This window comes from Pristiophorus japonicus, chromosome 6 (genome assembly GCF_044704955.1).
Source record: "Pristiophorus japonicus isolate sPriJap1 chromosome 6, sPriJap1.hap1, whole genome shotgun sequence".
In the NCBI taxonomy this organism is placed as follows: Eukaryota; Metazoa; Chordata; class Chondrichthyes; family Pristiophoridae; genus Pristiophorus; species Pristiophorus japonicus.
This window is the reverse complement of record NC_091982.1, coordinates 37,787,793-37,802,836: the sequence shown is the minus strand read 5'-3', so window position 1 is coordinate 37,802,836 and position 15,044 is coordinate 37,787,793. Positions and strand designations below refer to the sequence as shown.

Below are 15,044 nucleotides of genomic sequence, written 5' to 3'. Positions count from 1 at the left end.
GGACTGAGGCATGAGGAAAAGCCTAGAGAAACTTTGGCTTTTCAGCCTTGAGGTGACCATAGAGGTATACAAGGTAGGAAGCTATGTAGAAAAGGTAAATTTAGAAAATTACTTTCACCTAAACGAGTAGGACAAGAGGACACAGGTTCAAAAGAGAAACTTAGGAACCAAGTTAGAAAGTTCTTCAGGCAAAGTGATCGACACATGGAATGGACCCTAGGGTAGAGTAGTGGAGGCAAATATCTTGAAATCATTTAAGGAACAATGCTGTGATGGTAAAACTGCATTTCCGACTACTACTTTAACTCCAATATCATTTGCCCTTCTAAGGTCCACAAATGTGATTTGATTTGAGTTTTTTGATGAGGTAACAGAGATGGTTGATTTGGGCAATGCGGTTGGTGTGGTCTACATTGACTTCCAAAAAGCGTTTGATAAAGTGCCACATAATAGGCTTGCCAGCAAAGTTGAAGCCCATGGAATAAAAGGGGCAGTGGCAGTATGGATACAAAATTGGCTTAGTGATAGGAAACAGAGCAGCGGTGAACAGTTGTTTTTCAGACTGGAGGAAAGTATACAGTGGTGCTCCCCAGGGGTCCGTACTAGGACCACTGCTTTTCATCATATATATTAATGACTCAGACTTGGATGTATAGGGCACAATTTCAAAATTTGCAGATGACACAAAACTTGGAAGTATAGTGAACAGTGAGGAGGATGGTGATAGACTTCAAGACGAGAGACAGGCTGGTGGAATGGGCAGACACAACAGGTGAAATTTAACGCAGAAAAGTGCAAAGTGATACATTTTGGTTGGAAGAATGAGGCGCAATATAAACTAAAGGGTACATTTCTAAAGTGGGTGCCGGAATAGCAAGACCTGGGGGTATATGTGCACAATTGTTGAAGGTGGCAGGGCAGGTTAAGACAGCGGTTAAAAAAAGCATACAGGATCCTGGGCTTCATAAAGAGTAGAAAAGCAAGGAAGTTACGATGAACCTTTATAAAACACTAGTTCGGCCTCAACTGGAATGTTGTGTCCAATTCTAGGCACCGCACTTTAGGAAGGATGTGAAGGCCTTAGAGAGGGTGCAGAAAAGATTTACAAGAATGGTTCCAGGGATGAGGGACTTCAGCTACGTGAATAAACTGGAGAAGCTGGGGTTGTTCTCCTTAGAGCAGAGGTTGAGAGGGGATTTGATCGAGGTGTTCAAAATCATGAGTGCCTAGACAGTAGTTAGAGAAACTGTTCCCATTGGCAGAAGTGTTAAGACCCAGAGCACACAGATTTAAGGTGATTGAAAGAACCAAAGGCAACATGAGGAAATTTTTTTTACTCTGCAAGTGGTTAGGATCTGCAATTCACTGCCTGAAAAGGTGGTGAGAAGCAGATTCAATCGTAACTTTAAAAAAGGGAATTGGATAAGTACCTGAAGGAAAAAAAAATTGTAGGGCTATGGGGAAAGGGCAGGGGAGTGTGTCTAGCTGGAGTGCTCTTGCAGAGAGCCGGCACAGGCTCGATGGGCCGAAATGGCCTCTTTCTGTGCTGTAACCATTCTATGATGCTGTGTGGTCACCCCTCACTCTGTGCCTATCACTCCAGAAGTTCCCTGTATGAATCCTTTCAGTTCAGCTTCCAAGCCTCCTCATAGTACCAAAATATCCTAACTTAAGTGACAAATGACATCCTGTAACCTTGGTGCATTATCCTTCCTTAACTATTCCACAGCATTTGATAATAGCCTCTCTTCCTTCCTCAGCACTGATCTCTAGGGCCTCTCCTTGATCCCCTCCTTCCTCATCAACGTGCTGACCTTTCATGACATCAAACACAGGGTTCAGTTTACACATACAAGCAGATAACACCCAAGCTCTACCTCTCAACCACTTCATCTGCCTCCATGCTTTCAAACTAAAGTCATCCACTTCTGTCCCACCACAAAGCCCTGCCCCTTGCCACTGATTCCTTTCTGCTCTTGGCAACTTTCAGACAAACAGGCTATTTGTAATCGCAGCATCCTGTTCACCTTGGAGCTCACATTACATCAAAAAGGTGTGTGTTAAGCGACAAAATCAGCAAATCTAGCATTTGTACCAGATTAATTCAGGTGCTTAATATTTGATCACAGCATTTGTAAAATAAAGCTTTGGATGTTCAACTTTGTTATTTGAGCACTGGCAGTGATGTGTGAAAATTGTAAATTATCATAAATACAAAGCAGTGGCTCAAATAAACTGATCAAATAATAAAAATTGACTGCGCTGGATGATAAAAGGCTGCATCAGATTTAGGTTTTTTTTGGGAGGGGAAGAGAATGGAGACACTTAAAAATTAAAAATATAATGCATCAACTGCCTCTCTCCCACACCTAATTATTGAATATTATTTTGATTTTGTTCAATAGATACAGGTACTGCCAAGATCATTCATTGTTAATTTCTTCCTTCTAGCATCTATTAATTTTGTATTTACCAGTCAAATATGAAAATACAAATTTCATAATACATCTTTAATCGATTTACCACATTCACAAATCTTTTGACCATGATTAGATTATAATTCATTGATGGGTTCCCCTATCCACTATAAAATCCTATAAATCTTGGGAAGAGTGAGGTTTTAAATGAGTTCTTCCTGCTAAGAACATTTTCCTCAACGTCTTTCATATTAATGAAACTATAACTGCTAATTTGAGTCCATTCTTTAAACCACCTCAATTTTCAAACCAGATATATAGTGATCATAAAACATTGCACCTTATCCCCACTATTTCCAATAGGCAATTATATGTAGTAGATTTTGATCAAAATTCACAAATGTTTCAACAATGCTTCGACAGAAAAACATTTTAGTTTAATGCACATTAAAGTTGGAATTTCCTCAACACGGTGTTCGAACAATGGTCTGCGAGACAATTAGTTTCACGTATCCCGGACAAGTTAAACATTATAGTTTAATAACCAGAGGTTATGCACATATCCCATGGAGAAGAGAGCTCAACAATTCACCCTCTGTTCTATTACACCTAAGCAAATTATCTGGACCCCAAGCCTTAAAAGGTGTGTTGCTTTTAATAACCCATGATGAAGACATCACTGGTGTAGAGACAGGAACTCTTTGTAAACAGGGAAGTGAGATCCCCAGAGAACCTTTCTGGCACGGTCTTGGGCATAATATTGCTTGTGTAATGCAGAGCAAATTTCAGGAAGAAAAAAAATAATGTTGGGATGAACTGCTCAATTCTTTTCAGCATCTAGTGAGATCTCTTTCAGGGCCAAGGGACTTCCTTGCCATCCATATTTTCACATGACAGATGTCATTTGCTTTTTTTCTACTGTTTTAATGGAAACTGGATAACCATAATGGTTCAAGTGGCCTTCTCTTAACCTTTCAAGTGTTTTTCATTGATCCACTAGCATAAATTGATCAGAATAAAGCCAACCACCAATCATATCACTAATCTTCCAGCCACAAGACACTTTTTAATGCTCAGGAAGCAGCAATCAATGTTTGACTAATGCACGATTCCTAATTGTGGACTTAAAATGCTATCTGTCGATATCTCAGTGATTGCAACAGATCAGCAACAGAAAGGACTGCATCTTGAACAGATTAAATTGATAATATATTTATCCTTTCATAAACAATTCTCTTCACTTTTCTCAACTTTCATGCTTTTTTGCTTCCAACACAAAATTAAATGAGGCAGATGCAAATGTGATTTCTCTCACTTGTGGTGATGTTAATCAACTGAAGTTATATTTCTGTATCACTGCAGTTGCACTAAGGTTAGTGTCAAAGGAGATCTTGGATACATGAGAGTTTAGATTCAGTTAGAACTTTGTTTTCTGGGTGGTTAATTCTTCACGTCATGAGAATGCAAAAGGAGGTGCCTGCTTTTTCATATTAAAAAGATTAAAAAACAAATTTATGAAGTCACCAGCTGGTGCAAATTCAAACAGTGTGAGGAGACCGGATGTGTAATTTGATACCTCCAGGTGTTAAGCTTGGGAGACAGATTATAACCTAAACTTCTGAGTTATACTACCATTTTCATGTTGATCCACACCCAAAATTGCTTTGCATTAAAAGTAGCAGCATAACTGCATCCTTATTCCCTGATCAGTGGTATACTAACCGGTACTTTATATTCTCCTGCGAGGCAAAAAAGTGTTATATGAACAAAGATTTTCATGTGCGTACTGAGAAGTCAGCAACTATTTATCTATCCAAGACAATGCTACTAACTTAAAGTTGGGAATGGTGCTTGAAGGCAAAAACCTCTCACTTAGGTTGACAGTGTTTTCAAATGAGAATTTGCCAGTCATTCCACAGAAAATCTCCTCAGTATCAAACCTTAAAAAACAAATCCGCCGCAAAATCCTCAAACCACTAGGGGAAAGATCACTGAATTGATCCTCTCAGCAATTCTGGGACAAGTTACAACACTCTCAACACAACTGTGAAATGAGGTTGAAAATGAGCCATAGGATCTTGGTATCAAGTGCGAGCTAAAAGAATATGGAACATCTGTTTAAGTGTTATATTGCGAACAAAACACATCTTTTGGAGTTGGGAAATTCTAAACTATGTTCCAAAATATAAATTGGTTTTAAGTGCTGGAGCAAATGCTGCACACTATTTTCAGACAATAATCTCTTTGTGAGGTCAACTCTGTTATGTCTGCAATTCAGCATAGTTAAAGCCAGTTAAACTAGATCAGCCCTTCAACTGGGAGTGTAAAACTTCCACTTTTAATCAAAATTCAGTATCTTTCATTTTCAACTAGGCTGGATTTTTAAATTTTCTAATTGCAATGCAGCAATTAAAACAGTGAATAGATGAACGGAAGTATCTTCATATAATTTTTCAATCAATTACATAATGGAGAGCACCCCAGTGAATAGAAAGTGGCAGATAATTTAGAATTCCCAACGTCTGGTCTTGTGCAAATGATGCAACAATATCGTAGGCATAGAAATTAAGACAAATACAAATTTAACAGCTTTTCATTTTGATTTATGTCAGACAGGAGGATATTGGTGTTAGCAGGTGGTGTAATGCTCTATCAGGTGCAAGGAGGTTGCACTCGAATTCATGTCGGTCTACTGAAAGTAGCTTCTTTAAATTTTATTTCATACTACACGTTTAATATAACAGTAATCCTTAGTTTAAAACAAAATCAGTAATCCTTAGTTTAAAATAAAACCTGAAGTTGTAAAATATAAACTGCTAATATACACATACAAAGAAGTACTAAGATGTCTTTCATTTTAAAATTCTTTTACTACAGTTCATAGCAGAATTCCATTTTTCTTCAGGATACTCTGTGGAATCCTTCGATGGCCACCAATTTTGAGGCCCCCTCCCCCCTTTAATTTTTTTTTTTTTTAAACATCAAGGTCTTCCAGGCCAATAAACTATTCTAAGGTTCTTAACAAAATCTTCAAACTCTGCTACTCTAAATCTCCCTTTCCAGAGAAGTACAGTCGCTGCCACTGACCGACTTAAAATGACACTGTAATACAGCAAGATAATTTATACAGCTGCTCAAGATTGCAAGGTTGAAGTGCTAGATTTTTTTTAATAAAAAAGGTGTCTTAAGGCAAAATATATAAATAGTAGGACTCCATCCACTGGCACCCAAATATTGTAACAACTTAAAATACGGCACAGGTTCTAACCTTTACAATAGTTTTTTATACCACGAACAGCAGTTCCTGGATGGGAAAAGTTATGCTCGTCGGAGAATAGCTATTAGCTGTCAACGTTGACAACAGAATCCACAAATCAATGTATTCACTGCAAAAAAAAGTATGATTATTGCAGTGATTATAACAGTCCAAGTTTTCATGCAGAGAAACAAACTGAAGTTAAAAATGGTCCACTAAATCACTTTTAGATTGGTAAATTAAATGTGAAAATAATTAAATCATCGAAATTTACAGCACAGAAGGAGGCCATTTGGCCCATCATGTCTGTGCCAGCCGAAAAATAGCTCTCCAGTTTATTCCCACTTTCCAGCTGTTGGTCCGTAGCCTTGTAGGTTACTCCACTTCAAGTGCATATCCAAGTATTTTTTAAATGTGATAAGGGTTTCTGCCTCTACCACCCTTTCAGGCAGTAAGTTCCAAACCCCCACCACCCTCTAGATTTAAAAAAAAAGTTCTCAATTCCCCTCTAATCTTTCTACCAATTACTTTAAATCGATGCCCCCTGGTTATTGAGCTCTCTGCCAAGGGAAATAGGTCCTTCCTATCCACTCTATCTAGGCCCCCCATAATTTTAAACTCCGCAATTAATTCTCCCGTCAGCCTCCTCTGTTCTTAAGAAAACAACCATAGTTTGTCCAATCTTTCCTTATAGCTAAAATTCTCCAGTCCTGGCAACATTTGGAATTCTCCTCTGTAGCCTCTCTAGTGCAACCACATCATTTCTGTAATGTGGTGACCAGAACTGTATGCAGTACTCCAGCTGTGGCCCAACTAGTGTCTTTATACAGTTCAAGCATAACCTCTCTGCTCTTGTATTCTATGCCTCGGGGTTAGCCTGCTCAAATGCATCACTTCACACTTCCCTGGATTGAATTCCATTTGCCACTTTTATGCCTACCTGACCAGTCCATTGATATTTTCCTGCAATCTACAGCTTTCTTCCTCACTACCAACCACATGGCCAATTTTTGTATCATCTGCAAACTTCTTGATCATACCCCGTACATTCAAGTCTAAATCATTGATATATACCATAAAAAGCAAGGGACCTAATACCGAGCCCTGCGGAACTCCTTTGGAAACAGCCTTCCAGTCACAAAAACACCCGTCGAACATTACTCTTTGCTTCCTGCCGCTGATCAAATTTTGGATCAAACTTGCCACTTTCCCTTGGATTCCATGGGCTTTTACTTTTCTGACCAGTCTACCATGTGGGACCTTGTTAAAAGCCTTGCTAAAATCAATATAAACTACATCAAATGCACTATCCTCATCCTTCCTCAAAAATTCAATCCCGTTAATCAGACATAACCTTCCCGTAACAAATTCATGCTGACTGTCCTTGATTAATCAGTGACTTCAAAATGACGATTGATACTGTCCCTCAGAATTTTTTCCAATAATTTGTCCACCACCAAGATTAGGCTGATTGGCCTGTAATTATTCGGTCTATCCCTTTCTGCCTCTTAACAATGGCGCACATTGGCAGTTTTCCAGTCCTCCGGCACCACACCTGTAGCCAGAGAGAATTGGAAAATTACGGTCAGAGCCTCCGCTATTTCCTGCCTGGTTTCTCTTAACAGCCTAGGATACATTGCATCCAGGCTTGGCAATGTATCTACTTTCAGAGATGCTAATCCCTTCTCTCACTATGTTTATCTCATCTAATATTTCATACCCCTCCTCAACTTCAATGTCTGAATCGTCCCTCTAGTCTGAAGACAGATGCAAAGTATTCATTAAGAACTATACCCATGTCTTTCGCCTCCACACACGTTACCTTTTTGGTCTCCAATTAGGAACTTCTCTTTTAGTTATCCTCTTGCTGCTCTTGTATTTATAAAACATCGTTGGTTTTCCTTGATGTTACTTCAATATTTTTTTATGCCCTCTCTTTGCTTTCTTAATTTCTTTTTTAATTTCACCCCTGCACTTTCTATACTCCTCTAGGCTTTCTGCAGTATTTAGCACTCAGTATCTGACATAAACTTTCCTTTTACTCCTCATCTTGCCCTGTATGCCCCTTGATATCCAGGGAGGTTCGAGATTTGAGAGTCCCATCTTTTTTGTGGGAACATATTTGCTCTGAACCCTCACTATTCTCCTCCTTGAATGCCTCCCACTACCTCAAGTAGTCGTTTCCAGTCCACTTTTGCTAAATTCACATCTCAGCTTAGCAAAATTGACCGTTACCCAATTGAGAACTTTTACTCGGTCTATCTTTGACCTTTTCCATAACTACGCTAAATCCAACTGAATTATGATCACTACCACCAAAATGGTCTCCCACCGATACTCCTTCCACCTGCCCAGCTTCATTCCCGAAAACTAAGTCCCGAACTGCCCCCTCTCTTGTTGGACTTGCTATGTACTAGCTAAAAAGTTCTCCTGAATGCATTTTAAGAATTCTGCATCCTCTATACCTTTTACACTAATTCTATCCTAGTTAATTAGGGTAGGTGAATCCCCTATTACTGCCCGATTGTTTTACACTTTTCAGAAATTTGCCTACACTTGCTCTTCTATCTCCTTCCGACTATTTGAGGATCTATAATATACTTCCAGCAGTGTAATTTCCCTTTTTGTTCTTCAGTTCAACCCATATGGCCTCATTTAATGATCCTTCTAACATATCAGCCCTCCTCAAAACTGCAATTGTTTCTTTAACCAATATTGAGTCCTCCTTTTTTTGTTTACACTAACCCCCCTGCCCCAATCTCATCTGAAAACCCTGTAACCAGGAATGTTGAGCTGCCATTCCTGCCTTTCTTTCAGCCATGTTTCAGTAATAGCTACGGTATCATACTTCCATATGTCTATCTATGCCCTCAGCTCATCTGCCTTATTTAAGACTTTGCATTGAAGTACATACCATTCAGCATTGCCAAATTCCTTTGTTGTCTATTTTCTAGCCTTTGTTTCCTCTGCCTTCCAAACTCACTAATTTATTGTCTTCCATTTCCAGCTTGCATTCTTTCCCTTCTGAATCTATGCTCAGGGTCAAATTATGGATTTCACTTTACAGATTTTTTTTAAAAAAGTGTTTAAATGGTTTCCTATAGGGTTGTCAACCAGAACAAACTTCAAAAATTGGACGGCATAATCCCACCCTAACATGTGTTAAATACACTGTAGGTGGTCTAATCAAGTTCAATCCTGTCAAGCACAAAATTATACCAAGAAGTTCAATAAAAATAAACCCTTGCAGCTTTCTTACACCTTTGGTATACTGAAGCACTCTTAAATTAAATTCCTAAATAAAGTTAGAGTACTACATTTTCCAAAAGTCTTTGTTTAATCTCAATCTTTCTAAAACAGTAATTTCAGGTAAACAAAAGGTCAGCTTTATCAGAATGCACAGGCTAACTATTGTTAAACTGATTTGCTGAGAATGTGATTATTTTTTCACAGCTGCCTGTTCAAGGTCACGGGACTGGGTGATTCAAAATATGAATGTTTAATTTATTGAATATTCCATTCCATCACTTGTTTAAAAAAATGTTTATGATTTTTATTTATTTGGAGAAATATGGTCTTTTAATAAACCCACAACTCCACACATAGAAATTGTGGCAACTAATTACAGCTGCATAAACCCCCCAAATTGTTTGACAGTGACTCTTGGCATGCTAAGAATCACTATAAAACAATATGCAGATGATGAATATGATTTGCCTCACTTCATGTCCAAATTAATAGACCAGGAGTTTGGCTCAGAACTCAAACATAGCTGGAAAACTAGAGACATTATAAAAATCATTTCAATACCAATGGCATCAAAGAACCAAGTATCCAAACAATAAAGTGAGGAGTTTAAATTCTAGCTTTAATCGTCACACGAGATGCTAGAGTTAGGATAAGTACAACGGCAGCCCTCAGGATCAATTTGAATTTTCTACAGTTAAATTGGATCTGCAGTTACTGCGCTGCCAAATCATTGCTACAATGAAAATAGAAAGCATTAGTATGGAAATTATATTCTGCCACTCACACCCTCAAAATATTGAGCCATATATTGAGCAACATTTTGCATTGTGTACAGCCCTCTAATGGCAGTTAATGGTAACACAACCAAAAGTGTGAACGAGGTGGCACCTACCCCACGAAACAGTGGCTCACCCTTTCAGCCCTGGTACCACCAAAAAGCAATCTCGAGCCTTCAGCTATGAAATACTGCTAGTGGCACGTCTCCAAAAAAAAGCTTCTGCAAATCTTGAACCACTCATTCCCCTCCACTTCCATCTCACCCTGCCTCAGTTTTCTTTTGCACATCTAATCACCACCTCTATTTTCTTTCCAGTTTCTCATTTTTACACATCCACTTCTGTTTCTATCTTACCATCCCTGTTTTCAATTCTCCCTCTCGTTCTTACCCCACTAGCATTTCTCTCGCTTCCCCTCAGCTTTCTCTCTTCATTCCCATTCACTTCTCTGTGTCCATCTCCCTCACCACATCAGTCTCTCCCCCTTCTTCCCCACCACTTCAGTGCATCTCTCCCTAACCTCTTCCTGTCTCTCCTCCACTTTGGTTTCTACTCTCCATTTGTCACCCCCCACCTCCAATTCTGTCTCCATATATCTATTCCATGCCCATCTCTCTCTCCTCCACCACTGTCTCAATCTCTCTATCCTCTTCACTTTTATCTCTCTACCATTTCAGTTTTTCCCTTCTGTTCTTCCACTGCTCACTTCTGCCCCTCCAGTACCACATTTCTTGCCCCACTACATCTCCCATGTATATTTTGCAGTCTTCCCCAGCTTGATCCCTTCTCCTTATCCTTGTTCCCTTTTACCCTCCCCTTCTCCTCAGCTCCACCTCTTCACCATTTCTCTTCTCTTCCTCTAGCCCCCTTCTCTTCCTCCTACTTGCCACTGAAATGGAAAATACTCTCATTTCCTGGAATTGTACAGTACCACTTGTCCTACAAATTAATGAATTTGAGTGGGGAAAAGAATAGATCAACAACACTATTTACATCATCATAGACAGATTATGAAAGATGCAGTGAAATTCCTGATCAAAGTGCTCCCATTTGAGTGTGCAATTTATCTAGGAAAAGTATTTACTGACAAACACAGATTATGCAAGAGGTAAACCTTTGGCAGCATAGGAGTATCTCTCTTCTTCTTCTTTTCAGAGTTCGGATCATCCAGCTGATCTGGCTCAAAAGTGTAGAGTTCAGTTAATTCATTCATTGTGAAGTGGCGCTCAATTTGTTGTTGGTCAACTACACGGTACGACAGTGACTGTTTTGTTACTTGTCGATCATAAATCTTTTCCTCCATGGTTCCCTGTATTTAAAAACAATCAATGTTAGAATGTATGTTTCTCCAGATATACTCTCTCCTCCCCTCCCCCAATGACCAATACAAAAGCCAGGCTATAGGCAAGCCCAATGTTCCTATTTACTTAGCAAATACAATTTTGTTTCACTTATGTGGCACAGTGTGCCTTGGGTGAATAATAGACCAGTTAAGTCTCTCTGGATTTACATGTAGGATTTCCACTACATAACCACATCACTTCAGAAGCTAATATATGTCACTTTACTAGCATACCAAACTGTCATACAAGATTTAATCACCGACAGAGTAATTTATAGTAGTAAGCATCAAGAGTGCTTTGTTGAAATTACTCCAAATATCACCATTGAACCAGTTCATGCAAGAGCTAAACAGAAAAGCCAGTCAGCTGAGCTCCTTTGAATGGATTTCTCTACAGATCTTTCAAAGGATAGAAAATAGTTTCTTGGAACAGTAACTGTTGCCCAATCTCTACTGGTAACAGCCTCTCTGAATTACATTGGTATTCCTACCTATGGAGTCATGTCTTGTCTCTGTCTGTTGCAGCTAGATCTAAATTATAGCTAGCAGGCAGATCAGAAGTGTCCAAGCCTTATACCCTTAAAACCCTTTGAAATAGTGTCTCGGCTTATGCAGTAAATCTGCGAGACACTTTAGTCAAAGAACAGCATGTTACATAATACATAAACTTGTCCATGATGCCCAAAAGTTAAAATAATTAAATACATGTTTATTAAGGATCAAGAATCAAATTTTTTTAAATTACTGCATTACCACAAATATTTCAGGAAATTAATTTTCCATAAAAGCACCGTTAACTTCAGGATACACAAAATATTCTTTGCATTATTTCCTCAATGTACAGCAACTATACAAGAACTGCAGTGAAATTGAAGAATCTCACCATCACATAATATATCTTATAAATCAAAGAATTATCACCAGATAGAATTGGCAGGGGGATGGGAACCTGAACAAATTCAACAGGGAAGGAAGTAAAGCTGAAATTGCAAAGCAAGAATGTAGAAAGTGAATTTGTAAGTCAGAGGAAACAAAGGTTAGCAAGTAGTAATCAAAGAGGTCTTCCTGTGCTAAATGGTATATATTTCAATGCAAAGAGTATAGTGAATAAGGCAGATGAGCTGAGAGCACAGGTAGACAATTGCGGGTATGACGTTATAGCCATTACGAGACATGGCTGAAAGAGGGGCAAGTTTGACAGCTCAATATTCCTGGTTACAGGATTTTTAGACAGGAGAGAGAGGGGGGTAAAAAAAAAAGGGGGTCACGGTATTGATTAAAAAAACTACGACAGCTGTGAGGAGAGATATATGTTAGCGGGATCAAATGAGGCCATATGGGTCGAACTGAAAAATAAAAAAGGGCCTATCACACTTTTTATAGACCCCCAAACAGTGGGAGGAAGCAAGAGCAGCAAATATGTAGGCAAATTTCTGTGAAGCCCAAAAACCATACGGCAGTAATAGTAGGGGATTTCAACTATCCTAATATTGATTGGGACAAATATAGTGTGAAGAGTATAGAGGGTGCAGAATTCCTAAAATGCAATCAAGAGAACTTTTTTTAGTCAGTATGTAACAAGCCCAACACGGGAGGGGGTGGTTCTGGATTTAGTTTTGGGGAATGAAGCTGGGCAGGTGGAAGGGGCATCGGTGGAAGGGGCATCAGTGGGAGAGCATTTGGGTGCCAGTGACCATAATTCAGTCAGATTCAAGGTAGTTATGGATAAGGACAAGGATAGACCAGGAATAAAAGGCCTAAATTGGGGAAAAGCTAACTTTGTTAAGTTGAGAAGTGATTTGGCCACAGTGGACTGGAAACAGCTACTTGAAGGTAAATCAGTGTTGGAAAGTGGGAGGCATTCAAGGAGATCATCTGGAGGGCTCAGGCCAAACATGCGCCTTTAAAGAAAAAGGATGGGAATAACAATTCTAGAGTCCCCTGCATGTCTAGGGACTTACAGGGGAGGATAAGCGTGGAGGCAGAAGATGTGGGTATGCTTCTTAATGAATACTTTGCATCTATTTTCACAAAGGGGCAATTGTAGATACTGCTATCGAGGGAGAGTGTGAAATTCTGGACGAAATAGATAGAGAGAGAGGGGAGGTATTGGGGGTTTGGCAGCTTTGAAAGTGGTAAGTCCCCAGGCCCAGATGAAATGCACCCCAGGCTGATGAGCGGAACAAGAGAGGAAATAGCAGAGGCTTTGACCGTCATTTTCCAGTCCTCTTTGGATTCAGGCATGGTGCCAAAGGACTGCTAACATGGTACCCTTGTTTTTGAAGGGAGAAAGGGATAGGCCGAGTAATTACAGGCCTATCAGCCTCGATGGTGGGAAAATTATTGGAAAAAATCCTGAAGGACAGGATAAATCTACATTTAAAAAGGCAAGGACAGTCAGCACGGACATGTTAAGGAAAGATCGTGTTTGATTAACCCGATTGAATTTTTTGAGGAGGTAACCAGGAGGGTCGATGAGGGTATTGCGTACAATGTAGTGTATATGGACTTTAGCAAAGCTTTTGATAAGGTCCCACATGGTAGACTGGTCATGAAAGTAAAAGCCCATGGGAATCAGGGCAAAGTGGCAAGTTTGATACAAAATTGGCTCAGAGGTAGGAAGCAAAGGGTAATGGTTGATGGATGTTTTTGTGATTGGAAGGATGTTTCCAGTGGGGTTGCGCAGGGCTCAGTACTGGGTCCCTTGCTTTTTATGGTATACACCAATGATCTAGATTTGAATATGGGGGTATGATTAAGAAGTTTGCAGATGACACTAAAATTGGCTGTGTGGTTAATAATGGAGGAAAGTCATGGACTGCAGGAGGATATCAATCTACTGGTCAGGTGGGCAGAACAGTGGCAAATGGAATTTAATTCGGAGAAATGTGAGGTAATGCACTTGGAGAGGGCTAAGGAAAGGGTAAAACGGTAGGCCACTTAGAAGTGTAGTTGAACAAAGAGACCTTGGAAGTGCTTGTCTACAGTCCCTGAAAGTAACAGCCAGGTGGATTAAGGCGGCATTCGGAATGCTTACCTTTATTGGCCGAAGCATAGAATACAAGAGCAGGGAGGTTATGCTTAAATTGTATAATACTCTGGTTAGGCCACAGCTGGAATACTGCATGCAGTTCTGGTCGTCATATTATCGGAAGGACGTGATTGCACTAGAGAGGGTGCGGAGGAGATTTACAAGGATGCTGCCTGGAATGGAGAATCTTAGCAATGAGGACAGATTGGATAGACTGGGTTTGTTCTCCTTGGCTGAGACACCTTATTGAAATGTATAAAATTGAGAGGCCTATTTCCCTTGGTGGAGGGGTCAAATACGAGGGAGCATAGTTTTACAGTGGTTGGTGGAAGGTTTAGAGGTGATTTGAGGGGAAGCTTTTCAACGGAGTGTTATGAGGGTCTGGAACTCACTGCTTGCAAGGATGGTAGAGGCAGAAACCCTCACATTTAAAAAGGTGCTTGGATGGGCACTTGAAGTGCCATAACCTGCAGTGTTACGGACTTAGACAGCTGGTAAGTGGGATTAGACTGGATAACCTCTTGTTGACCGGTGCAGATACGATGGCAAGTACTTCAGGGTATCTAATATGGCCAGTGATCTCCTGGGCTAGTTTCGATCACCTGGATAGGTTTGAGAGAAATTTTCCCAGATTTCCCCCACCCCCCCCCCCCCGACAATTGGCCTGGGTTTTAAAGTCTGTTTTTTTGCCTATCCCAAGAGATCACATGGCTCAAGTTGGGGTGGAGTGTAAAATGTTGCGATGCATGGGGTATCATAGAAACATAGAAAATAGGTGCAGGAGGCGGCCATTCGGCCCTTCGAGCCCACACCCTAAGATCATGGCTGATCATTCCCTCGGTACCTCTTTCCTGCTTTCTCTCCATACCCCTTGATCCCTTTAGCCGTAAGGGCCATATTTAACTTCCTCTTGAACATATCCAATGAACTGGCATCAACAACTCTCTGTGGCAGGGAATTCCATAGGTCAACA

At 40.0% G+C, this 15,044-nt stretch overlaps 1 protein-coding gene across 1 annotated transcript in view; it reads right to left on the bottom strand.

The window, feature by feature from the left end:
• Positions 1–15,044, bottom strand: part of atrx (ATRX chromatin remodeler) — a 211,364-nt gene that overhangs the window by 23,883 nt on the left and 172,437 nt on the right. The window contains exon 29 of the mRNA XM_070883946.1: positions 10,813–11,007. Within this exon, the coding sequence (XP_070740047.1) occupies positions 10,813–11,007 (195 nt within the window). The remainder of the gene's footprint in view (positions 1–10,812; positions 11,008–15,044) is intronic.